The sequence below is a fragment of the Aquarana catesbeiana genome, linkage group LG03 (genome assembly GCF_042186555.1).
Source record: "Aquarana catesbeiana isolate 2022-GZ linkage group LG03, ASM4218655v1, whole genome shotgun sequence".
In the NCBI taxonomy this organism is placed as follows: Eukaryota; Metazoa; Chordata; class Amphibia; order Anura; family Ranidae; genus Aquarana; species Aquarana catesbeiana.
In genome coordinates this window covers 3,300,770-3,328,549 of record NC_133326.1, presented here as the reverse complement: position 1 = coordinate 3,328,549, position 27,780 = coordinate 3,300,770, and the positions used below count along the sequence as shown (strand labels likewise).

General features: G+C 46.1%; 1 protein-coding gene across 2 annotated transcripts in view; it reads right to left on the bottom strand.

The window, feature by feature from the left end:
• Positions 1-27,780, bottom strand: part of UNC5D (unc-5 netrin receptor D) — a 924,160-nt gene that overhangs the window by 164,915 nt on the left and 731,465 nt on the right. For both annotated transcript variants that reach the window (XM_073618230.1, XM_073618231.1), the window contains one exon: positions 17,427-17,804. In XM_073618230.1, the coding sequence (XP_073474331.1) occupies positions 17,427-17,804 (378 nt within the window). The remainder of the gene's footprint in view (positions 1-17,426; positions 17,805-27,780) is intronic.

The following is a 27,780-nucleotide window of genomic DNA, read 5'->3' as shown; positions in this document are numbered from 1 at the left end:
AGTGATGGGCACTAATAGGCGGCAGTGATGGGCACTGATGGGTGGCAGTGATGGGCAGCACTGCCAGGTGGCACTGATTGGCACTACCGGTGGGTATTGATAGGTGGCACTGTGGGCACTGTTAGGTGGCACTGTTAGGTGGCACTGATTGGCACTACCGGTGGGTATTGATAGGTGGCACTGTGGACACTGTTAGGTGGCACTATTAGGTGGCACTGATGAGGCAGATGTGCCTCTTCCACTTGGGGACCGATGTCCCTCACATCCTAGCCGCTGTCAGCGTGAGTAAAAAAAAAGATTACCGATCTTTTGTTTACATCATGTGATCAGCTGTCATTGGCTGACAGCTGATCACATGGTAAGGGGCCCGGGACCGGCCCATTACTCGGATCGGTGATCAGCCGAGTCTCAGTGACTCGGTGATCACAGCGCTGCAGGGCGCGCGCAGGGAGCGTGCACAGGGGAGGCCGTCATATGACGGCCTCCCGGGAATTCAGGTCCGTGCTGTGGCCGTCATTCGGTCATAGCGTGGATGCGTAGTGGTTAAAGTTCATGTGCGTGTAAAGGCAGGTGTCCCAATACTTTTGGTAATATAGTGTATATATAAAAACACAAATGTATACACTCACAGTAAGTGCGTGGGTGGCAGGCAGTAAGATGTAAGGTGTGTACTCTCATGGATAGTCTAGGGCAGTGATGGTGAACCTTGGCACCTCCAGATGTTTTGGAATTTCCCATGATGCTGAACTACACCGCAGAGTGCATGAGCATCATGGGAAATGTAGTTCCAAAACATCTGGGGTGCCAAGGTTCACCATCACTGATCTGGGGGGAGCCATTGCCAACACTCCAGGAGATAGTCCCACAGTCCAAGGAAAACTGAGGCCAACAATGCAGGAGACCACTGGAGCTTTGATGGACACCATGGAGAGAGCGCTTTCAAGCTCTAAGAACAACCTGCCAGCCCAAGGGATGGTGTAGCCAACAGATTGTAACAGGTTGTTCCTAGAGATTGAACGCTCTCTCTCCATGGTGTCCATCTCCTGGAGTTTTGGAAATGGCTCCCCCTAGACGACGGATCCACCTATCCACAAGAGTACACAGTTTCCATCTATACGGCCTGCCACCCAAGCACTTATTGTGAGTGTATACATTTGTGTTTATATATATATATTATAATAAATCATGAAGGTAAAAAAAAATCTTTTTGTGTGCTCCCCCCCCCATACTCCCCTGAGCCCCCTCTCTATTCAGCGATGTGCATGGGAGCCTCAGCTGTCTTGGGTCTCTCTCTCCTCTTTGGCTCCCACTGCTGTCAATCACAGCCAGTGAGCCAATGAGGTGGGGGCTGAGCTGTGGTTCTGTGTGTCTTATGGACGCATAGTGCGGGGCTCAGGAGCAAGTGGCTTGCTATTGGGGCACTGGGCAAGCGGGAGGAGCCAGAAAAACCAGCAGGGGACCCGAGAAGATGAGGATCGGGGCTGCTCTGTGCAAAACCATTCCAGAGAGGTGGGTAAGTATCATGTGTTTGTTATTTAGAAAAAAAAAAAGAACCTTTAATATGACTTTAATCCTTAGCAGGTCCCAACAACCTTCTCCAGATGAATCCAGGCAAGAAACCGCATAAAAAAAAAAAAAAAAAAAGAGCAAATAAGGAATTATTGTTTTCAGAAATACTCGATCTTCATGCTGGTCTGTGATCGTCGGAGGGAACTTGGCAATCCTCATCTACCGAAACGTTGAATCTTCCAGGGAGTCCAGCGTCCATAGAAGAGCCTCGGGAGCTCGATGGGTGATTTTTGGTCACATGATTGTAATTTTCTTAATGATCGATCACCTTTTCTGCTCGGATTCCCGTGGGACTTCCCACAAGGTTCCGAGTTGGTCATTAACCCGGACGATATCACATGCAATTAAAGAGCATTTCAAAACTTCCCGTGATTAATCGCCTCCATAGACTTCTATAGGCCAAGCAATTCATTGCACATACAAAGGATTGTTCTGAGGGATTCTATCGGTTCTCTCCATAGTTTGATTAATCCCATAAGACAAAGAGAACATCAATCACCGACCGTTCCTACCAATCCTATGCTGGTTTACCATCAGAGTGAAATCATGGAGTCATCTCACATACAGGATTGTATCTACATCATATTTTAACCAGTTTCTGTCCAGAAGACGGCTACAATGTGGGCTTACTTTGCCGGGAGGGCGTACATGGACGTCCCTCAGGAATGCGCTGTCCCCATGCCCCCTGCGGTGCGCGGGTGGCGCGCTCTGCGATCGCCGAGTCCTTCGGTCCTTTACCACGTGATCAGCTGTGTCCAATGACAGCCGATCGTGATGTAAACACAAGCCGGTTATCGGCACTCCTTTCCTCAAGGTAACCGCGTGAGGAGAGGAGAGCCGATAACAGGCTTGTGTTAAAGGGACATTGGCACCAGGACTATTATCAATGTCCTAATTATCAGTGCAGTCCCAACAGTGCCCACCAGTGCTGCCAATTAGTGCTCATCAGTACTGCCAATCGGTGCTCATCAGTGCTGCCAATCAGGGCCCACCAGTGCTGCCAATCAGGGCCGACCAGTGCTGCCAATCAGTGCTCATCAGTGCTGCCAATCAGTGCCCACCAGTGATGCCAATCAGTTCTCATCAGTGCTGTCAATCAGTGCCCATCAGTGCTGCCAATCAGTGGCCATCAGTGCTGCCAATTAGTGCTGCCAATCAGGGCCCACCAGTGCTGCCAATCAGTGCCCATCAGTGCTGCCAATCAGTGCCCACCAGTGATGCCAATCAGTTCTCATCAGTGCTGCCAATCAGTGGCCATCAGTGCTGCCAATTAGTGGCCATCAGTGCTGCCAATCAGTGCCTCCTCATCAGTGTCACCTATCAGTACCCATCAGCAACACTTACCAGTGCCCATCAGTGCAGCCTATCAGTGCCCCCTCAGTACAGCCTATCAGTGCCCATCAGTGCCACCTATCAGTGCCCTTCAGTGCTGCCTATCAGTGCCCATCAGTGCTACTTATCAACGCCCTTCAGTGCCACTTATCATTGCCTTTTCACCAGTGCCCATCAGTGCCACCTATCAGTGCCTATCAGAGCTGCTTATCAGCGCCCTTTAGTGCCACTTATTGCCTTCTCATCAGTGCCCATCAGTGCCACCTATCAGTGCTGTTCTCATCAGTGCCCAATGACCTATTTGCAATATTTTATAACAAACTATGAAAAATGTTTTTTTTTTCTTGCCCTCACTGGACTTCCTGCCCAGCCATCGGTTTCATCTGATTAAATAAGCTCAGGTTCTAGTAAGCTCGGAAATGACCGGGAATTGGCGGGAGCTCCTCTCTCTCCGCCTATAAAAGTGAAAGCTGGCCACCTGATGTAAATAGTGATACTAGGGTACGGACAGCTAGCTGTTGCCATAACAACGGTATTTAACGTGAAAATCTTGACATCCATTCCCAGTTAGGGTGGTCGGCAAGTGGATAAAGACGGCCCAGGTCCCAGTAACAGAATGTTGTCCAGTGCAAAAAAAAAATCTATACTGAAGAGAAGATGTGACACCTTCACCCGTCCAAGTATTCTTCTAAGAGAGGCCAATCACCATCTCCCTGTAGAGCCAACGCTCACCGGAACCAATGGTTGCCATTATAGCAGCGTGTGCGCCCGTGACTTGTGTCACAAAATCCACAGCGTGTGTATAAACTCTCACTGGGATAAATAAGGCTCAAGAGTTTGGTATTTTAATGAAAACTTGATGTATAACTATAGCACCCTCTGGTGTGCTAGATGTACAGTATATAAGTTTGTTAGTGTAGGAAAATTTGGTTTTGGCTGAGAGCCAGGCCTGGGTTGAATCTGGGTCAGGGTTGAGTGACTCAGGGAGGCTGGGTGACTCAGCAAGCAGCTTCTCTGATGCCTCCCCCTGTTTTCTGGAACCTTGGAGAAGCTTCCAGATGTAGTGGGTGGAGGTTAGGAGTAGTTGTTTGGCTTATTTATGAGGTCCTTAACCAATCCCCAGAGGACAGTGGGCTGGAAGGGGGTAGGCACCTTATAAATAGGCACGAGTCATGCCAGTAGGGGTAGTCAGGTGAAAGATGGAGAAGGAGTGCTGAAGAGGTTGTTGGTGACCCTTGAGGGTGCCCCCAAATCTGGGGGGGGTGACCTTGGACCTCAGGTGCTAGAAGGATCCCCCACAACACATGGAGAAACCACTTCCTGGAGGCACAGGAGCAAGGAGAGGACAATGGGAGCAGGTTAGCACATCTATGAGATCTCCTGAGAAGCCAGCTGGGTGGGCTGGTGAGTGTCAGTCTGGGAGGACTATGGAGACGTTAGCCTGGAGGGCTATTGAAAGGGGCAGCTGCAGCCAGATGGGCTGGCAGGGCCTGAAGAGGTGGTGCTGGGCTCAGTGACCATGGAAGGAAGTGCTGGAAATGTGTGAGCTGTGTCACTCCAACGTTCTACAAGTATAGGGGTGGGGAGGCTCTGCCTGTACGGCTCCGGTAAGCGGCGGAGGGCACCGAATCGTGGCGGGAGAGGGGTGGGGCCCTCTCCCGCCCCCGATAAAAGTGATCTCTTAAGCACTCTTGATCTCTTACGGCCAATCCGCCGCAGAGACCACTTTTATCTGAAAGCGGACCACCCGCTAAAAAAGAGGAAACCTGGGTTATCGGCAGGTGGTCCGTAAGTGGTTAAATGGTTTACCAATACTGCACTTAGGGGGCGCTGTGTTTCTTTTCCTTTGTTGCTTTGCAGAGACGGCTTCTAGCTCTTCACACTGGCTGCCCTTAGTGCTGGTACATAGATTCCTCTCCCTCTTCATCTTAGAGACTGTTGCTATGGACTTTGTCCTTCTTATTGAGAGACTTTTTATAAATCACATTTATTTGATCTGTGTACACCTCCAGGGTCTCTCCTCAAACGAGCGCCGAGTTTATATTTTTTTGTCTGTTTTTTGTCTCTTTGTACTTACATAAAACAGCTGCTGCCGACCCGGGAACGCCCAGCAGCGTGACGTCAGCACAAGAAAATCTGTCCGACGCATTTCATCCAATGGAGGTGTTGATAATGTCCCACCTTTTGTGTAATTTTTTCCCCCAAAAATTGCATTTTAAAAACCACCGCACATTTTATTCTCTAGGGCCTCTGCTTAAAATATATATATATATAATGTTTGGGGGTTTTAGGTAATTTTCTAGCAAATAATACAGATTTTTCCATGTAAACAAAAAGTGTCAGAAGGTGGCCTGGTCTTCAAGTGGTTCATCCTCACTGGCAGTCTATCTGGGAAGGGCTACAATGGTAGACACGTGCAATTTGTTTAGTTCCGAATTTGTGTTTTTGAACGAATTTGGACAAATATGTTAATTGTGGAAATATCCGAATGAACGAAAACCCAAATTTTTTCGAATAATTGTAAATTTGAATATTCGTAAATTCATGAATTCTAAAATTCGTAAAATTTGAAAATCCAAAAACCCGATAATTCGAAAATTTGAAAGAATAACTAACTAACCAATAATAACTAACTGTTAAATTATAGGTAGTGGAATTTCCTTTCAAATTTGGCTGTTAGTGAATGTAACGAATACGAATTTATCCGAAGTTAGGAATTATCCGAAATAATGAATGCCGCATCTAAACAAATGGAATGTAACGAATTAAATAATAATAAACACTTTTTATTATTATTATTATTTATTAATAATTTGTTTAGATGCGGCATCCGTTATTTCGGATAATTCCTAACTTCGGATAAATTCGTATTCGTTACTTTCACTAACAGCCAAATTTTAAAGGAGATTCCAATACCTATCATTTAATAGTTAGTTATTATTGGTTAGTTAGTTACTCTTTCAAATTTTTGGATTTTCTTTCTGTCAGAGCTGGGCTCAGCCCTTCCTTCTCAGAGCTGGCCGCTCAGCTGTCGGCTAATTGCCAGCTCCTATCTCTCTCCACAGTTACTCAGCTGTTGATGATATCCTGCTCGTCAGTCCTGCCTACTTAAGCCGTCCAGCTCAAAGGAGCTCTGCCTTCGCCTTGGTGAATATCACAAGAGACTATCTCCTGCGTTCCTGTTTAAAGACTGGCTTTGCTGACATCCCTTCTGGCTCCAGATCCTGCTTGCTGTTCCACTACATTGATCCCTGACTCCTGGCTTGGCTGACTATCCGTTCCGGTTACTGAACTCTGGCTATGTTTTGACTACGTTTGTTCTTTTTACTTTTGTTATTAAACAAGTGTGATTTAACTGTCCTTCTGTCTCGGCCTGGTTTCATGGTTTCTGACACTTTTTTATTTTTGGATTTTCGAACTTTCAAATTTACAGATTTTCTAATTTTTGAATTTTACGAATTGCGATCATGACGAATGACCCGAAACCCCCCCCCCCCCAAAAAAAAAGAATGGAATGAAAACAAACACATTTTTTGGCAGTGCATATGTCTATAGTAATGATGATGATGATAAAAAAAAAACAAAACAAAAAAAACATTTTCCTTTTCGGAACGATACATTTTGGGAACGGAAAGAGATAAATAAAAGCCGTCCATTCATACATTATGCAGCTCTGTGGAATTAATAGTTTGTCATTCCCTGCCGATTGACCTTTATGCTGTACAAAGGTAAAATTGAGTCCTATTTTTCCAGGCGGATATATAAATGGGGAAAGGTTCAGTCGGGTTTGGCGGCGGGGCGGAGAGGGGGGGGGGGGGAGGGGACAGTATGATTTATAGATGGAATACACACACAGCCATACATCATGTGAAGTCAAAGGAACTCCACATTTCACAAGATACATTTGCTGGCGTCGCCTTCATTCCTGGAATATTTTATATCCTGAGTTTTGCCGCTGCCTGCTTATTCCGTGCCGCTCCAAGCGTTCATATGTCTCCGGAATGCTGATGATATGTCAGCGGTGCGGCTTTAATGATAACAAATTTGCGTCAAAAAAATACTCAGTATTAATAACCGGGGCGACTACCAACATGTAAACTTCTTCTGACCCCCATCCCCTATTATATCCCATTCAAACCTTTCCCCACAATTCATATGGAGAGCTACCCCCATAGGAGCCGCGTGCATTTAACTGGTTCTTTCCCAAAACAGTGCAGAGGCAACCAGGCAACAGTCCATTCACCCCGCCTCCAATATATAGTCTAGGGCCTGGGGGGGGGGGGGTCGGTTGTATCTGTAAGACTACACTATATTGCCAAAAGTATTGGGACGCCTTCCTTTACTCACACATGCACTTTAATGGCATCCCAGTCTTAGTCCGGAGGGTTCAATATTGAGTTGGCTCCGCCCTTTGCAGATATAACAGCTTCAACTCTTCTGGGAAGGCTGTCCACAAGGTTTAGGAGGGTGTCTATGGGAATGATTGACCATTCTTCCAGAAGAGCATTCGTGAGGCCAGGCACTGATGTTGGACGAGAAGGCCTGGCTAGCAGTCTCCGCTCTAATTCATCCCAAAGGTGTTCTATCAGGTTGAGGTCAGGACTTTGTGCAGGCCAGTCAAGTTCCTCCACCCCAAAATCCCGTGAACTTTTTAATTTAGCCATGTCTCTCCACTTCCCGTTTGCCTGATTATTGTGCTCTCTCCAGCTAATATCACACTCTTGTCACTTCTGCTGCTGTCCTTATGACTACCTATCATTACCAACCTTTAACTTGTTCCTCTACTATGCTTCTGCTTTATCTGTTTATTGGGACATAGTACAGTTACAATACATGAGAGTAGAGGGTCCTGCTCATAAGAGATTACAATTTAAAAGGGTGGGGCAAGTGGTACGAAAGACTATGAGGGGGGGGGGGGCTGATGGAAGTGCTAAAAGATTAGCTGGAGGTGTGATAGGCTTCCTTGAAGAGATGAGTTTTCAGGGATAGCCTAAAGGCAGCCAGAGTAGGATATAGCCAGACAGATTGAGGTAGAGAGTTCCAGAGAATGAAAGAGGCTCTGGAGAAGTCCTGGAGAAAAAGGAGTTAGAGAATAGGAGGTCTTGGGAGGAGCGGATGGTTTAAGTGATATTTGGAGACAAGATTGGTGATGGAGCTCGTGGCAGAGTTGTAAATGGCTTTATATGTTGTTGTTAGTATTTTGAATTTAATTTGCTGGGTGATTGGGAGCCAGTGGAAGGATTGGTAGAGAGGGTTGGAAGACACTGAGTGGAGGTCAGTGGAGGGATTGGCAGAGAGGTGCGGAGGACACTGAATGAAGACCAGTGGAGGGATTGGCAGAGAGGTGCGGAGGACACTGAATGAAGACCAGTGGAGGGATTGGCAGAGAGGGGTGGAGGACACTGAATGGAGACCAGTGGAGGGATTGGTAGAGAGGAGTGGAGGACACTGAATGGAGGCCAGTGGAGGGATTGGCAGAGAGGGGTGGAGGACACTGGGTGGAGGCCAGTGGAGGGATTGGCAGAAAGGGGTGAAGGACACTGAATGGAGGCCAGTGGAGGGATTGGCAGAGAGGGGTGGAGGACACTGAATGGAGGCCAGTGGAGGGATTGGCAGATAGGGGTGGAGGACAATGAAAGGAGGCCAGTGGAGGGATTGGCAGAGAGGGGTGAAGGACACTGAGTGGAGGGCAGTGGAGGGATTGGTAGAGAGGGGTGGAGGACACTGAATGGAGGCCAGTGGAGGGATTGGCAGAGAAAGCCAGTGGAGGGAATGGTAGAGAGGAGTGGCGGATAATGAATGGAGGCCAGTGAAGGGATTGGCAGAGAGGGGTGGAGGACACTAAATGGAGAGCAATGGAGGAAATGGTAGAGAAGGGTGGAGGACACTGAATGGAGGCCAGTGGAGGGATTGGCAGAGAGGGGTGGAGGACACTGAATGGAAGTCAGTGGAGGGATTGGCAGAGAGGGGTGGAGGACACTGAATGGAAGTCAGTGGAGGGATTGGCAGAGAGGGGTGGAGGACACTGAATGGAAGTCAGTGGAGGGATTGGCAGAGAGGGGTGGAGGACACTGAATGGAGACCGGGGGAGGGATTGGCAGAGAGGGGCGGAGGACACTGAATGGAGGTCAGTTGAGGAATTGGCAGAGAGGGGTGGAGGACACTGAATGGAGGTCAGTTGAGGAATTGGCAGAGAGGGGTGGAGGACACTGAATGGAGGCTAGTGGAGGGATTGGCAGAGAGGGGCGGAGGACACTGAATGGAGGTCAGTTGAGGAATTGGCAGAGAGGGGTGGAGGACACTGAACGGTTGGTAAGGTAGATGAGTCTGGCAGCAGAATTCATGATAGACTGAAGAGGGGAGGAGCCTATGGAGAGGCAGGCCAATGAGGAGGGAGATGCAATAGTCAAGGCGAGAGATAACAAGGGAGTGAATGAGGAGTTTGGTGGTTTCATTAGTTAAAAAGGGGCGAATTTTGGAGATGTTACGGAGGTGAATTCTACAAGCTTTTGACAATGATTGGATTTGGGGCTGAAAGGAGAGGTCAGAGTCCGGGATTACACTGAGTACCCTGGTATGAGGGGAGGGACTGAAAGTTGCATTATTGATCTAGATGGAAATGTCATGGAGGGGGGCACAGGGTGAGGGGGGGCGGATATTACCAGCTCAGTTTTAGAGAGATTTCCTTTGAGGAAGTGGAGTGACATCCATGCTGATATGTCAATTAGTAAATTAGTAATGCGTGAATGGACTGACAGAGTGAGGTGAGGAGTAGAGAGATATATTTGGGTGTCATCAGCGTAGAGAGTTGGTCCTCACGTGTGCATTGTAGGGCATCTGACCCGGTGACGTCACACCCCGGCACCGGTCGGCGTGATGCCAGACGCTGGGTTGGGGATTATATCTATCAGGCATTCGCCTGCTGGATGGTGCGGTGGATGGTCGCCTGGGTGGGGGGGGGGGATTTCTGTGGAGGCTGCTTGGACCTGTTTGGATGTGGAGGTTATTCATGTCCGACTGTTATGTATTATTTGCTGGAGTGGTTCCAGTGGTCACTGCTATAATTTACCGCATTACTTAATGGGGGTCATTTTTTCTTCCTAGGTCATGATTGATCCTTCTACCTATATACTGGTAATCTCCGTAATCTGCCTGCGCTTCCGAGCTATTTGTATGGGGGTACTAGTACCCCACCACAGCCTCCAAGTGGGTAATTCCTGCCCTCTTTCTCCTCCCTGTTATAGACATATTCTTCAGGTCTGATATGGATTTTAAGGAGAACCCCACGCCAAAATTAAAAAAAAATGGCGTGGGGTCCCCCCAAAAATACATACCAGACCCTTATCCGAGCATGCAACCTGGCAGGAAAAGAGGGGGGACGAGAGAGCGCCCCCCCCCCCCCCTTCTGAACCGTACCAGGCCACACATTTTTAAATTTTGGCGCGGGGTTCCCCTTAATATCCATATCAGACCTGAAGGGCCTGGTATGGAATTTAGGGGGACCCCCCACACCATTTTTTTTTTAAATTTTGGTTCGGGGTTCCCCTGTGGGGAATTCTCATGCCATATTTATCAATGAACGTTTATATGTATTGTCGGACCGGCAATTCATTAATAGCCGCGGGTAGTTTTAAATGACTTTTTTTCCTTTGAAATGTCATTTTGCTCTCAGACTGTTCTAAACACGGGAAACATGCGCCCCTTTACAGGCATACTATAGACACCCCCCAGGTAGGAAATTTAAAGGAATATTTCACTTTTATTGTTTCATTTTAAGCATTATTAAAATCACTGCTCCCGAAAAAACGGCCGTTTTTAAAACTTTCTTTTTTTTTGCATTGATCCATGTCCCCTGGGGCAGGACCCGGGTCCCCAAACACTTTTTATGACAATACCATGAATATAAGCCTTTAAAATTAGCACTTTTGATTTCTCCCATAGACTTTTAAAGGGTGTTCCGCGGCTTTCGAATTTGCCGCAAACACCCCAAATTGTTCATGAGTTCGACTCAAACTCAAAGCTGATCCCTAGTTGTGACGAATCCTCAACAGGACTATGTCCACCGTAAATGCTTCCTCTGTCCAGAACCAGCACTATCCAAGACCCTTTAGCCCACCCAGTCACAAGACGTAACACATTGTAGGGTGAACAACATCAAACTGATTTATTCCAGCACATGTTACCACAGATATCCAACTCCGAGACACTTCCCCCCACCACCCTTGGATTCAGGGCGGGGTAAACTGTCCAATCACAATAGACACATAGGTCGGGTGTATTTAAACTTCTCATCAGTAAACAGTCTTATCAACAGGGAGAGCTGTTGGAAGAATCCTCCCCCACCCCCTCCACATAGACATCCATCCCATAATATACTTTCTTCCAAGGCAGGCAGACACAAACAATGGAATACAACCACACCCCAAACGATCACAGCAAAGAGTCCACAACAGCATGAGACAACACACAATATATACATATACAGTGGAACCTTGGGTTTGCGAGTAACGCGGTTAGCGATCGTTTCGCAAAACGAGCATTCTATTTCTAAAAATCCTAACTCGGTTTGCGAGTGTTGTCTCACAAAATGAGCACGATTCAGGCCAAAAGCGGTGTGCAGTACCCGAACAGCGCCGATCGTCGGCGTTCGGAAATGCACGGAAAGGCCCGAGGACAGTTTGGCTGACCTTGGCAAAGCTCTGGAAAGGCTCGTGAACTGAGTCTTTCCGAGGTTTGCCGAGGTCAGCCGAAGTGTGCTCGGGCCTTTTCGTCTGTTTCTCCGGCGCCCCCCAACTCTGGCCGCATGCGGTATTACACCCCATTGAAGTCAATGCGAAACTAATTATTTTAGTTTCTGTTGACTTCAATGGAAAAACTCGCTTTGATATGCGAGTACTTTGGATTACGAGCATTCTCCTGGAACGGATTGTGCTCGTAATCCGAGGTTCCACTGTATACAACATTGAGTCTGACTAGCACAGATCATAGTGGGGTTCTCGGTCACCCTGAGCCCCTAATGGACACAGGGTGATTTACCCATAAGAGGGTCCGGGGAAGCTGGACACGGAGTTTCCAGAGCTCTCCAAGGTAAGCTGAGTTGCACAAACCCCCCACCAAAAGTGACTCCCGTCACAGTCTGTAATAGTTTTTATCTGTCTCATGTAGATCATGTATTATGATTGTTATGCTTTGTTTTTATTATGCGATTTGCAATGACAATGTTGCATGTATGTGTCTGTTTCTTCACGAAGTCTAAATTCTAATGAGTAAAATGTTCAGTAATTCTAATTACACTTCAGTATTCCCAAAGTATTCACTTTTATTTTGCATTCATAATTTTTTCCTAAATCTGGTGGCATTTCCTTCCTAGTCTCCATCCATGACGGCGCACATGCCGCGATACATCTGTGTGAGGGGTTGGCGTGTCTATGAGGGAATCCTATTTTCAGTAACAAAGCTTCCAAGAAAAACGTGTAAATTATTCACCAGCGCGGGTGATAAACAAGATGCTGAATCTAACGAATCTTAACTTATTTATGTAACATGTGTTGGCTGTTCACACCTGTATTGTCAAGTCTCAAACCATCGCCGTGGATTACCGGCTTCACTTGCAATAAAGTCACCGTAGCGTAATGCGTTACGGCACGGCGGCTGGTAACATTGACTTAACAGAATGCTTCCTCCCCATGGAAGGACGCCATGGTGGAGGGGGCGAGTTCACTGGTTGTCTCTTCTTATATCCCCCTAGCAGTAGTTAATGTTATTCGGGTCAAGGACAAGACTTTAACCACTTGCCCTCCAGAAGCTTTTACCATCCCCCCTTCATGACCAGGCCATTTTTTGCTATTCAGCACTGCGTTACTTCAACCGCTTGCCGACCAGCCGCCGCAGTTATATCGATAAACATGACAAAAGTCCTGGACAGCCGCACTCAAATAGAAATCGCCTTTATTCAGTAAAAACAATAAAAGTACATATATGCTACAGCGAGAAGAGGAAACTGACGCGTTTCACACTGCAATCAGTGCCTAATCATAGCTATGATTAGCTATACACCCAAGGTATGCAGAATACCATCTCTGAACACACAACACATCCAACCTTGATGCAGATGGGCTACAGCAGCAGAAGACCACACCGGGTGCCACTCCTGACAGCTAAGAACAGGAAACTGAGGCTACAATTGGCACAGAATCACCAACATTGGACAATAGAAGATTGGAAAAACGTTGCCTGGTCTGATGAGTCTGGATTTCAGCTGCGACATTCAGATGGTGGGGTCAGAATTTGGTGCATGGATCCATCCTGCCTTGTATCACCGGTTCAGGCTGGTGGTGGAGGTGTAATGGTGTGGGGGATGGGCACACTTTGGGCTTCTTAGTACCAATTGAGCATGGTTTAAACGCCAAGTCCTACCTGAGTATTGTTGCTGACCATGTCCATCCCTTTATGACTAGAGTGTCCCCATCTTCTGATGGCTCCTTCCAGCAGGATAATGCACCATGCATTGCATTGCAATGTTTCCAACTCCTTGTTGTATCTATGCCACCAAGAATGAAGGCCAAAGGGGGTCCAACACGGGACTAGCAAGGGGGACCTAATAAAGTGGCCGGTGAGTGTATATACTGTATAACATTTTTGGAAGAACATGCTGAGACACGCACTAAGAGACTAACAATTTCATTTTACTGATGCCAAACTACAGCAACTTAGAGAGCAATAATTATGAAATTTAGGTTTCACATTCCAAGTTCTCACCAAGTCCCACCATTGCTGCTTCCAATAATTCAGTACAAGAATAAAACAGAAGATCCTGGCACAGTATTGGCCATCAATGATGTCAGAAACTTGCAAACACCTGCAGAGAGGAAATATGGAGGTCACCCCTGCTGACGTTGCTTCTGAATATACCGGTGTCAGGATTGGGCTCAGCCCTTCCTTCTCTGAGCTGGCCGCTCAGCTGTCCGCTAATTGCCAGCTCCTATCTCTCCACAGTCACTCAGCTGTTGATGATATCCTGCTCGTCAGTCCTGCCTACTTAAGCCGTTCAGCCCAGTGGATCTCTGCCTGCGCCTTGGTCAACATCACAAGAGACTATCTCCTGCGTTCCTGATTAAACACTTGCTTTGCTGACATCCCTTCTGGCTTAAGATCCTGCTTGCTGTTCCACTACATTGATCCCTGACTTCTGGCTTGGCTGACTATTCATTCCGGTTACTGAACTTTGGCTATATTCTGACTACGTTTGTTCTTTTTACTTTTATTATTAAACAAGTGTGATTTAACTGTACTTCTGTCTCGGTATGATTTCATGGTTTCTGACAACCGCCGCCATACTCTACCTGTCATGCCGATCATCGGTATTCCCTGAGCCCATGTCCCAGAACAAGCATGCAGATTCGGTGTTCTAATGTCATTCTCCATCTACATGTGTGTTCTGGGTCAGCACCTTGACTAGTCCTAAAGTCAGAGACTGTCAGGCAACACAGGTTTTGTGAGGGAAGTCAGAAACCGCAATGTCTGTGGTTTTCCAAGTACAGTTTTCTTTAACATTAAACAGATATTGTTCTACACGAATTAAACAGAAGGAAGCTGCAAGTCTTCAGACAATGTTAGGCTTAGTTATCGGACCTGAGAACAAAACCTAAATGAAAAGATGGTCAATGAATACATTCCAATTCTTTATGCTGTAGAGCACCCGTCCATCACACTCTCTTGGTCCATAATATGGTGATTTGGGAATCCATTTGACTCCTGTTTGTGAAGCAGGATAAGAAATCCCAAGAAAACCCAATTGCAGGAGGAGGTTTGCTCAGACAGCAAAATCCAACAAAGTGTCAGTACCAACAATATACGAGGACTGTACCAAACGTAATAAAACTTTTATACATAACTTACACAGGTTGTTCAAAGGTCACATGTTGGTAGGGTAACTCTTTCTCTATAGTAACGTTTCTTCTTGTTTTTCATTGCAGGTAAAAAATGGATTCCAAGCATAAGCAATGTGCCGTCGTTGAGTTCCTGATGAAGGAGGGGTGCAGTCTGTCTGACATCCACAGAAAGCAACAGAATGTTTACGGAGATGACACCACTGACAAGAGTCACCAATGACAAGACATTGCTCTTCTCAATGGTGTCTTCTCCGTAAACATTCTGTAGCCTTCTGTGGATGTCGGACAGCCTGCATCCCTCCTTCATCAATAACTCAATGACAGCACATTGCTTCTGCTTGGAATCCATTATTTACAGAAGAAGAAGGAGAAGGAGAGGGAGGAGGAGAAGGAGGAAGAGATGGAGAAGAAGGAGAAGGAGAGGGAGGTGGAGAAGAAGGAGAAGAAGGAGGAGGATAATGAGAAGGAGGAGGAGGAGAAGGAGAAGGAGAAGAAGGAGGAGGAGGAGGAGAAGGAGGAGGAGGAGGAGGAGGAGGAGGAGAAGGAGAAGAAGAAGAAGGAGGAGGAGAAGAAGGACAAGGAGAAGGAGGAGGAGGATAATGAGAAGGAGGAGGAGGAGAAGGAGAAGGAGAAGAAGGAGGAGGAGAAGGAGGAGGAGGAGGAGGAGGAGGAGAAGGAGAAGAAGAAGAAGGAGGAGGAGAAGAAGGACAAGGAGGAGGAGGAGGAGGAGGAGAAGGAGGAGGAGGAGAAGGAGAAGGAGAAGGAGAAGGAGAAGAAGGAGGACGAGAAAGAGAAGGAGGAGAAGAAGAAAGAGAAGAAGGAGGAGGAGGGGGAGAAGGAGAAGGAGAAGAAGAAGATGGAGAAGGAGGAGGAGAAGGAGGAGGAGAAGAATGAGAAGGAGAAGGCGGAGGAGAAGGAGGAGGAGGAGGAAAAAAGGAGGAGGAGGAGAAGAAGGAGGAGCAGGAGGAGAAAGAGAAGGAGGAGGAGAAGGAGAAAGAAGAGGAGGAGGAGGAGGAAGAGGAGGAGGAGGAGGAGGAGAAGGAGAAGGAGAAGGAGAAGGAGAAGGAGGAGGAGGAGGAGGAGGAGAAGAAGGAGAAGGAGGAAAAAAAGGAGGAGAAGGAGAAGAGTTACTCCTCTATTGGACATTCAGAAACCAATTATCTCCCCCCTTTTTTTTAATCTACTCTTTTATACAGTAGAGCCGAGCTCAGGCATGTTTGAAGGCTCATCCAAATCCATGTTACCAAGCCCGCCAATGGACCAATCACATGCGATGGAGGCATTCCCTGCCCTGCAGCCACACGTATACAAGCGATATGTATATGTGAGGCTGCAGGGTGGGAAATGCCTCGGCCACAGGTGATTGGTCTATTACAGGTGGCAGCTTCCTACTGGGCTTGGCCACGTGAGTTCAGAAGAACATTTGAGCTCATCTCTACTCTTCTATATACGTGTGCACATTGTAGCATTGTATTATTTTATTGACAAATAAAACCAACACATTTGAGGAGCTTGCACCTTTCCACTGAGTTTGTAATCAGGGGTTAGGGCTCTTTTAGGGTGCCCCTGCCCTGTTCCTTATTTGAATGTGGGTTGGAACCTTTCCCTGGGCAGTTAGTATAAAAGAAGAAAGAGGAGCCTGCATAGGGGTTGACGGGAAGAAGTCGTCATAGAGTTCCTCAAGGTGTGGTAGTAAGGTGCCACAAGAGCTTTTCCCTTAGAAGCCCTGTCTGTCTTGCGAGTACCTTTGGGGTATGGAGGTGTGGGAAGAAGGAGTAAAGAACAGAATGCTGGCTTGCATCCTCTCTGTGTAGGATGCGTTTACTTGTTATCCTGGAAGATGTTCCCTGAGACTTGGGATGCATGTCATTCCTAAATCAGTAAATTGTTGGAAAAGCGAAATCTGTTTGGACATTCTTTATTGGGGAGAGGGATCTGGATTATCATTATGAGGCCTTGCACCTCAATGTAAGTAAGGAGACAAGATAGTGGAGCCTCCCCTGAAGATAAGAGAGCCGAAAAACCTCTTCTTGTACAGTATTCCACGAGGTCACAGGAGAATGTCCCTAGGCCATCAGGTGCTTTGGCTGGTGAAAACTAGGAGACCCGCTTATAAATTAACCAATAAATACTATTTCAAGAGCTGGTTCTGTCCAGCTCAGCTGATTGCTTTAAAAAAGACCTGGATTATTTCCTAAATATACATAATATAATTGGGTACTGACATTTGTAGGTAAAGTTGATCCAGGGAAAATCTGATTGCCTCTCGGGGGATCAGGAAGGAATTTTTTCCCCTGCTGGAGCAAATTGGATCATGCTTTGCTGGGTTTTTTGCCTTCCTCTGGATCAACTGTGGGTATAGGATTGTGTATTTTTTCCCCCTTTTATTGGTTGAACTAGATCAGGGGTAGACAACCTGGGGCTGTCCAGCTGTTGTGGAACTACACTTCCCATGAGGCATTGCAAGGCTGTCAGTTACAATTACTCCCAGAGGAATGATGGGACTTGTAGTTCTGCAAAAGCTGGAGGGCCCCAGGTTGCCTACCCCTGAACTAGATGGTCTTTATTCGACCAGAATAACTATGTAACTAGGTACTATAACTTCAAACAGTACATTAAGGCAAAGACCCTTACCTGTATTTGGCATCACCAGCCGCCCTCCTTGATGGCCAAAAAGTCCACAGACTCTCATCTCCGGCTTGGAGGAAACAGAGGACAGGTTCTGAATGTAGGGAGTTTTGTTCCTATTGTGTAAAGTTCCAAAGCACCTGTTGTTCCCATGAGGAAAGGTCCCCGAGAGGGTCTTGCTGTGGAACTCCGGCCTCTCAGTCACCCCCAGTGACACCATAAATGAACTTTGCACTTTGACCTTGATGTCTGTTAGGGGGTTAAAGATTGAGGATTCAGTCATTAGCTCTTTGTCCATGGGGTCCTGGAAACAAATGGGACCGCTGTAGGTTCTGCTGACTGTTAAGTCAGGCTGGAGCGAGGAGTTCAGTAGAAGAGAGTTACCTGAAAGACAAAAGGGATCAGCTGTCATCTGGTGACCACAACCCAGGCCTTATCATGAATCGCACAGGTGACCATTGTGATAGACTCCCCCGGGACAGAGGCTTTTGGAGGGGACTGAATGCTTGCCTCTTGTCTGCTGACTATGGGCCCTGGTCTGTTAAGGGGAACCTTTGTTTCAGCTCCCAATGCACCTCCTACGTCTAAGTCACCCTGTGTCTATTAGGGCCACAGGGTGACTGAGAAAATGATAGACAGCTATTTAGTGGACACTGAGAATGTGGCGTGGATTACTTAAAATGGAACAGTAATATTTATCCACAATATCTCCCAGGAAATATACAAAGACTATTCCTGGTCTGTTTGATAATGAACTACACATGTTAATTGAAAGAGCTGATCACATTGGCCTCTGTACAATGTGGGAGACGGATAGTCTGCTACTGGGGGCTCCTGCTGTTGTGTGAAGGAGTTCTGTGTTTATACCTATGATAAATGTGTATTGTGTCTTCTGAGCTAGAAGACGACAAGTCTGACCTGAAAGGTCAAACCTGGGAGTCACCTCGGCTGGTTAAATCAGATTTTCCCAACCTTTTCAACATAGAGGAACCCTTGAAATAATATTCCAGTCTCAATGAACCCCCTGCTAAAAATGACTATATCTACAACTCATGATACTTTAATGTGATGGTCAGTGGGAAGAAGGCTCCTTACACTTGCGGTCATTGGGAAGAATTGCCACCTTATAAAAAGAGCAATGGTGTCAGTGGGAACTTATCTGAGAGTTAGAAATTGCCCGTTGCTTAAGGAACCCCTAGAAACCTCTGGAGGAACCCTGGTTGAAAAACCCTGGGTTAAATGATTAGTTAATTAGCTCATGTTCATTTATGTTTCTGGTTACAGTTGTATTGTTGGGGTAATATGATCAGGAGGGGGGGAATGTATTTCTCAAGTGTATAAAAGCCGGTATTCTTGTTTCAAATAAACAGTTCCATTTCTGGTGTACTCCAAAGCTGGTGCTGCCTGGTTCTTGGGGTTACTATAGCCAGATCCATTGGTCTCGTGTTCCCAGGACTTGCGAAGCAGTTTCTTGGCGGAGATACCCAACAGGGTGTCCGGAGTCCGTCACAACCCTGTGTAGACTCACAACCATCAACTAACATCCCAGGTTTTACTCTTTAGGATTAAACCCATTTAATTTAGCAAATCCGCAGATAGAATTTCAATATAAACACCCCCCCCCCGGTACTAAATCCTATGTGATAGAAGCCATCAAAGCATTTCGGGAAATACAGAATGTGCGCTCATGTATCTCAGAGTTAATATCATTTTACTATGCACTTACATACTAAGCCATGTTGTCCCCATTATGGGCTCTCTATCCATATTTCATACAACATTTCATATCTGCGGTAGTATGCATGAATGGAGCCGACCTGCTTCATTGTCACAGAAGGTTCACTTAATGTAGCTTTGCCGAGCTCTATGACTGTGTATAGGAATAATTCCCTCTATAATGACTTTCACAAGTAAATAAGATTTGTTTTCATTGATTCTGTTTGAAAGGCGCGATTCTTTTAACGCTCGCACCTTTTTGGTGGTTGGTAAAAAAATTATCCGAGCAATAAATGATACCCGGGGCTGTATTTATCAGAGACGTTCCTGAGCTATAGAACCAGGAGAAGGCGGGTGGGCGAAAAAAATACTTACTGGTACAATAAAACCGAGCTCCAAGTGGATGAAAAAAAATGGAGTTTTATATATTTTTTTTTTCACTTTAACAAATTAACACTTTGGGGGGAGATTTAGAAAAACGGCAGAGTGCGAAATCTGGTGCCGCTCTGCAGAGAAACCAATCAGCTTCCCGGTTATTGTCAAAGCTTAGCCGCTTGGCGACCAGCCGCCATCATTATACTGCGGCAGGTCGGCTCTTACCCGCGAATTGCCATAGCTGTACGTCGGCTCCATAGCAGGCTGCACGGCAGGGGACCGAATGCACATAGCCGGCGGCCACGATGTCAGCCGGCCACCCGCGATCGCGGCAAGGAGAGTCAGAACGGGGATCTGTCAATGTAAACAGACAGATCCCCGTTCTGACAGGGGAGGAGAGAGAGAGATCTGCTGTTCCTATTGATTAGGAACAGCGATCTCTCTCCTCTTCCAGTCAGTCCCCTCCCCCCCCGCAGTTAGAAACACCTCCCAGGGAACACATTTAACCCCTTGATCATCCCCCTAGTGTTAACCCCTTCCCTGCCAGTGACATTTGCACAGTAATCAGTGCATTTTTTTAGCACCGATCGCTGTCAACGGTCCCAAAAAAAGTGTCAAAAGTGTCCGATCTGTCCGCCACAATTTTGCAGATCACCGCCATTACCAGTAAAAAAAAAAAAAAGAAATAATAAAAATGGCATAAATCTTATTTATTTATTTTTTAAATGCTATAAATCTATTCCCTATTTTGTAGACGCTATAACATTTGCGCAAACCAATCAAAAAACGCTTATTACGGGTTTTTTTTTTACCAAAAATATGTAGCAGAATACATATTTGCCTAAATTGATGAAGAAATTCATTTTTTTACTTTTTTTTTTTTAGATATTTATTATAGCAAAAAAGTAAAAAATATAGTTTTTTTTTTTTTCAAAATTGTCGCTCTTTTTTTGTTTATAGCGCAAAAAATAAAAACCACAAAGGTGATCAAATACCACCAAAAGAAATCTCTATTTGTGGGAAAAAAAGGAAGTAAATTTTATTTAGGCAAATGATACAAATGTCATATGTGTGTACAGTGTTACATGACCGCGCAATTGTCATTCAAAGTGTCACAATAAAAATCGCAGATCGCCGCCATTACTAATAGAAAAATAATAATAATAAAAATGCCATAAAACTATCCCATATTTTGTAGACGCTATAACTTTTGCGCAAACCAATCAATATATGCTTTTTGCAATTTTTTTTTACCAAAAATATGTAGAAGAATAAATATCGGCCTAAACTGAGGAAGAATTTTTTTTATATATATTTTTGGGGGATATTTATTTTAACAAAAAGTAAAAAATATTGCTTTTTTTCTTCAAAATTGCTGCTCTTTTTTTGTTTATAGCGCAAAAAATAAGTACCACAGAGGTGATCAAATACCACCAAGAGAAAGCTCTATTTGTGTGAAAAAAAGGACGTCAATTTTATTGGTGCACTGTGTCGCACGACCGCGCAATTGTCAGTTAAAATAACGCAGTGCCGTATTGCAAAAAATGGCCTGGTCATTAAGGGCAAAAATTTTTTTGTGATTTGGCACTGCGTCGTTTTAACTGACAATTGCGCGGTCGTGCGACGCTGTACCCAAATAAAATTTACGTCCTTTTTTCCCACAAATAGAGCTTTCTTTTGGTGGTATTTGATCACCTCTGCTGTTTTTATTTTTTGTGTTAAAAAACAAAAAAAAAGCGACAATTTTGAAAAAAAAAAAACAATATTTTTTACTTTCTGCTATAAAATATCCAATAAAAAAATGTCAAAAATCTAATTTCTTCATCAATTTAGGCCAATATGTATTCTTCTACATGTTTTTGGTAAAAATATCCCAATAAGTGTATATTGATTGCTTTGTGAAAAAGTTATCGTGTCTACAAACTATGGGATATTTTTTGTTTATTTCTTTTTCATTTTTTCATTTTTTTTACTAGTAATGGCGGAGATCAGCGATTTTTAGCGGGACTGCGACATTGTGGCGGACAAATCGGACTACAACTGACACTTTTTTAGGGGACCAGAGGCACCAATACAGTGATCAGTGTTAAAAAAAATATGCACTATCACTGTACTAATGACACTGGCTGGGAAAGGGTTAACATCAGGGGCGATCAAAGGGTTAAATGTGTGCCTAGGGAGTGCTTACTAAATGTGTGGGGGAGGGGGTTGCGCTGTGGAAAGGCAGAGATCCGTGTTCCTGTCTTCCCTTCTCACAGAACGGCGGTTTGCCTTGTTTACATAGGCAGACCGCCATTCTGCCTATCTCCCGAAAGATCGCTGGGCCCCGGCCAACATCGCGTCCACCGGACCCGCCGATCGGCTCCCGCTGTGTCCAATCACAGCGGGAGTGGGTCGCCGGCGGCGCGTGTGCGCACCCCAGACTCGGCAGTGTCAGATCACGTACCTAGTAGTATATATGTGTGGGGCAGTCGTGAAAAGGTTAAAGTGATTTTAAAGGCAAATATATTTTTTTTAAGTAACAAACATGTTATACTTACCGGCTCTGTAATGGTTTTGCCCAGAGCAGCCGCGATCCTCCTCTTCTTGGGTCCCCCGCTGTCACTCCTGGCCCCTCCCTCCCAGGCACCTGAGCAGGCTCCTTCCCAAGCCGCTGCTCTGTCTGTCCATTCAGACACAGAGCGTTGCTCGGCCCCACCCCTGCTCTGGCCTCATTGGCTCACTGACTGTGACTGACAGAAGTGGGAGCCAACGGCTGTCTCAGCCATTGAGGAAGCAGACACCCCGGAGAGCCAAGGCTCTCGTGCACTTCTCTGGATCAAAATGGGGCTCAGGTAAGTATTGGGTTGCTTGGCTGCTGCACACAGGTTTTTTTTTTACCTTCATGCATAGAATAAAGAAAAACCTAGAGCCTTTATAATCGCTTTAATTGAAGAAGCTGAAGTTAGAAGCTGATTGGCTCCCATGCACAGGTGCACCAGATTTTGCACTCTGCAGCTTTAGTAAATGTCCCTCTCTTGGCATCTACAAAGTAAGGACCAACTTTTCATCTTGATGCCTCTTTTCCTGTGGCTGGTAGAGTAGGTTAAAGTCACGTTATTACATAAATCGCGTTGCGCTAATTAAAAGACGAGTATGAAGAATCCAAAATCGGGCTCCCACACCGGAAAGGGTCTCCACCACCAAATAGCCACAACTGGAGGCTCAACGGAATCCTACAAGTCTCTCGTTGAGTCATACAGAGAATGTAATGTGACGATGATGGTCAGCATAAGGCAAAGCTTCCAACTTCCTCCAACAGACTCAGCGGCTGGCCAAAGTCATTCATGCCCATAAGTCTCCTTGGTCCAATGCTTGTCCTGGGCCTATTGATTCGCGTGGAATGGGGAATTGTCCTGGACAGATCTCTGATAAGGATCATTTACCTTCCTGAGCATTTGGTCTCCTATTCTTTTCTGAGCACGTGTCAAGATGTGGAGATGGACGGAGGAGACCTAAGAGCTCTGTGATACCTCTGCCACCGTTCCTCATCCAGAATACCCAAGAGGCATACTCTAGGACAGTGATGGTGAACCTCGGCACCCCAGATGTTTTGGAACTACATTTCCCATGATGCTCATGCACGCTGCAGTGTGGTTGAGCATCATGGGAAATGTAGTTCCAAAACATCTGGGGAGACAAGGTTCGCCATCACTGTTCTAGGAGTACAGGGAACAGGTAATGACAATACTGAGGAAAGAAGACCCGTCGCCTGCTTCCAGTAATGAGCTATGACAGGGCACACCCAAATTACATGTGCAAAATCAGCTACACTCAATGTATTTATAGAAGCGGCCATGGTTGTCACACTGGCTGGACCTCATGTCCATGACTTGGTAGATTGATGGGACTAGTGGTTTATGAAATCAAGATTCTTTGTGTAGCAAGGTCCCAGGCCTCCTTTAGTCTAATGAGAACTTCCAGAGCCAGGGATAGCTGACATCCTTCTGTATAGAGTGGGTTGCAAGGCATAGTGAGTGTAATGCAAGGTAAATTCATGGGCGCCAGACACTTCTTGAATGCAAAGAGGTTATTTCTCTTGAACAGAACTGTGGGAAAGAGGGTTAAGGCCAGGACACCCTTAGGTAGTTGCACTGTTAATTGGCAGACTCTGAGACTTCTACAGGTAGACAGCCATGCAGGGAAAGGCATCCAGCAAGACACCACAACTGCATGTGTAGGAATGCTGTCTCCTATGGCAACAGTCTTAAAACAGTTCCTAATACAAGTCGTAACAAATTCCTTCACTTTTCAACAATCACTTCTTGCAGGTTCTCAACCCACTGAGCTCCCAGTCTCTCTCTCATTCTAGATTTGCTGATTCACTGCCACTGAATCCCTTGAGCTCCTCCAATCTTCACTTTAGTATCTTCCTCAAGCGTCTCTGCTGGGTCTCCAGCTTGGCACTCCCGATACTTCTCAAGCTTCAACCCACTGGCCTGCTTGGTCCCTGGCTTGGCACACAAAGCTGCTCTGCAAGCGTCACCTCTGCTGGCTGGGTCCCTGGCTTAACAACTGCTGAAGTTTCCCGATTCTTCCCCCGTCCCCGGTTGGTAAGAATGCTGCTCCGGTACTTGCTTCAGCTACTCACTGTGGTCCCTGGTAATAGGGTGATTGGTCCCTTAGTGGCGACAGCTTCCCCTCTACCTCCGACCATGACAGGTTCTCCGGCCGGCAGATCCGTCACTTCTGGTTGGACTGCAAGCCACAATCCCAACCCTGCACTGTTCTCTTACTTCTGGATAGGCCCTCAGACAGCCTAGCAGCCAGATGTGCCAGGATAGGCCCAATCTCCAGCTTAGCAGCCTGGGCAATACAACACAAGTCCACCCAGACAGCCGTCCAGGTGGCACAGAACACCGATCACCTGACCTCACCCAAATATATAGGTTCTTCCAGCAGGCCAAGGGACCCAAGAAAATCCCTGCCCATTGGCTGAGATACCCCATATACTCCCAATCTGTCCTTGCAATGCCCTTGTCTTATCTAATGTCACCAGGTACCCGGCCACCTAGCAGCAGAAGAGAGAAGTGTAGCAATTCCAGACTTAAGGTGAACTCAATTGATCCCTAACAGTGAGCCAAGGTAACGACACCTGGCAGGTAAATTTAAGAGCAACCCTGCCTAAACATCAGGGTACTACATTTGTGTTTTCTCTTAGCGCTCAATTACGTGAGGAATGAGGCCTGCAGCATGCAAGAGCCATTCATCCAAATTCAACCAGAATGTAGGGATAAGTACGAGGCTCCAAACATGGACAATGCGGTTGATATAGTAATGGTAAATTAGACTGCGCACTTTGCAAGTGCAAATGAGGGGCAGCTCAGGTGACTTCCATCATCCAATTACGTGCAAGCAAAAATTCAGGTTTTTTTTGCACCTGATTGGGTATTCTTTGCAAAGTGAAGCTTTACCACATTCACTAAGCCCTGGGGAGAATGAGAGCAACTCCACTTGCGGAGTGCACAGGCTATTGGCCTTAGATAAATCCACTCCAGTGTGTGTTTAGGGCTGTGCACCTGTTTCTGCACACCTGTCAAACTCGTATCTTCAGGTGAGTCCATACAGCTACTGCATCTTCATTTATTACCATAGGCTGCGTGAACACAGCTCTCTGGTGCTCCAGGTGCATAGAATAAAACACGGCACCCATGTAATTGAGCCCTTAAAGCCCAACTCTAAGAAATTTGAAAATCCTCCCTTGTGGTTAGGTTGCACCCTTGAACCGAGGGTGCAACCTAACTGCTCAAGGGTAGAGTAAAAGCATTTTACCTTACTTGATCCACCAATCTCCTGGCAGATGGGGCTCCCCATGCTCTGGGGGTGAACTGTCCCTCGGTGTCGTCACGCCCCATGTAAGGTAGGGACCCTGAATAGATCTTGGTAACATCAGGACCTTAGACTGCTGGAGCATGGGGGAGGAGACGCTGCAGGGACTGGTTTAGAAGGACCGGAAGATTGGGTAAGTAGATCTTCTTTATTGTGTCCCCTAGATCTAAATGGGCAACTGCAATGCGAGAGCAGCCTCACCGCAAAGAAAACTTTTTACGTTTCCCAGAGTTGGGCTTCAAGCTCAAAAGAAGTGACAAGGGCACATCACTTCTGGCAGGATCGACAGGTATCTCCTGAAATGCTCTGAGCCTGAAAAATAAATAAAACGAATGCAGCCAAAACATCTAAGGATTGGTAACCTGAAATATATTTTTGTTTTGGGGTTCAGATGAACCTTAAGGGTTAGTTAAGTTTAAAGAATGACTGCACTTGAAAATAAATTGTATTTCCAACTTTTGCCCTCCACTGACCTTTATCATTCCACTCCTCCAGGTGCATACCTACCTCAGTTCAGTAGCTTCAGACATTTGTTTACACTCAAAAATCTTCTGGGCGTTAGGCCTGCTTCCACAATGTCTTCCCGTAGACTTCTGTGGGATCATTTTTGGAGGACCCTCAGCCTCAGGACGCAACAGAAGTCTATGGGGAGCTACCTATGAGAGGAAGACGTATGGGTGACAATCATGGGGGCCGTTCTGTGAGTGGGATCATCACATAGTTGGCTTGAATACAGACTGGATTTGGTGAGGCTGATTTTGATATGGACCCATCTGTTACCCAAGTGTACTCGGTGGAAGACTTGGACAGATATGGAGCGCGGCTACACAACATTTTAATTGAATGTTGCAGACTTTCTTTATATAGTTATTGGTTATTGGAAGATTCTAAGTTTGAAAAAGATACAAGCATTCCACTCTGGACTTCTCTTTCCAACTTATATCAGCTGACAGTTCAACAAACTCTGCGAGAGTTCACTGGGAGAAGGCCAGGAGAAGAATATGATCCACCTAATGGAATGGGTCATGGTGGAAAGTTTACAATGAAGTCTCCTTACCATTTAATAAAAAGGGGTAAATATAATTAATATGTAAATGTATGGATGTTTCGCAGCTCAGATTATATCAGGAATAGGAAATAAAGAAAAAAAAAGGGTTCGAAAAAGCTCCAAAGCCCGTAGGAGGCACTTCTTTGCGCTTCTTTGAGATGCTGTGTGCATGAGCCCTAAAACTGTTGTGTTGTGGTACTTTACATAAACTTTCTCTTGTTATTTGGAGAACAGGATGCTGAAATGTATTGTTACAGCGTGGGGGGGAGGGGTTTTAGGTACTTTGGGTACACCGTTTATTTTATAGTCACATTGCAGTGACCCCCCAACAAGCCATGAGGGGTCAGGCTACTGAATCAGAAGAGTGGAAGAAGGACTCCATGGTTGAGTTCCTCGTTCTTTGTGCTTTGCCCACCATAGGGTGTCAGAGGTATGGCCCAGAGGGGTAGGTTATGTCCTCATACCCCCCCCCCCCTCTATGCTCAGCATGCCCCAGATTCTTCGGGTTATATTGTCACAGACTCGTCTTTGGGGGACGCTTTACTAACCAACCATGAAGAGAAGAAAGGAGAGAAAACAGTGTGGATTTTCATTTCTATCCTTCGCCTCCAGGCTTCCTGAAGCATGATATTTTATTTATTCTTCCCCATCGCTGCAGAACACGGAGTAACAAGACTCTTCCCTAACGAGTCAGAGACGCTCCGCAGCTTTAAGTGGTGCTTTGCATCCTATGCATAATTCTCTCACATTGTTCCCCAGAAAACAGCTGGGAAGAGAAGAAGAAGCAGACGGCACTTCCACCGATTTACAAAGTCTCGGGTTGAATTCAGGTTAGCGGCCAAGTCACACCTGGAATCCGGTTATAAAAGTAAAGAAATGTTCCCTCCTCAGACTTCAAAGGGAATGTGATAGTGTTGTGCCCATCTCAGGCTTCAGTGCTTTATGTCGCTGATTCAGGACAAGCATGTGGCAAGTGAAGTCAGAACTCCTGACCTAAACAACTGTCCGGGTCTGGAGAGCGATGAAACCATTTATTCACCATTACTGTAAGGAATCTACTGATACCAATGATGGGGCACTATTCCTCTCACTGACTCCTAACAAGGGGGGCACCATTGCTCCCACTGATGCCAATAATGGGGCACCTTTCCCCCCCACTGACACCAATGATGGGGCACTATTCCTCCCACTGACACCAATGATGGGACACTATTCCTTCCACTGATACCAGTGATGGGGCACTATTCCTCCCACTGACACCAATGATGGGGCACTATTCCTCCCACTGACACCAATGATGGGGCACTATTCCTTCCACTGACACCAATGATGGGGCACTATTCCTTCCACTGA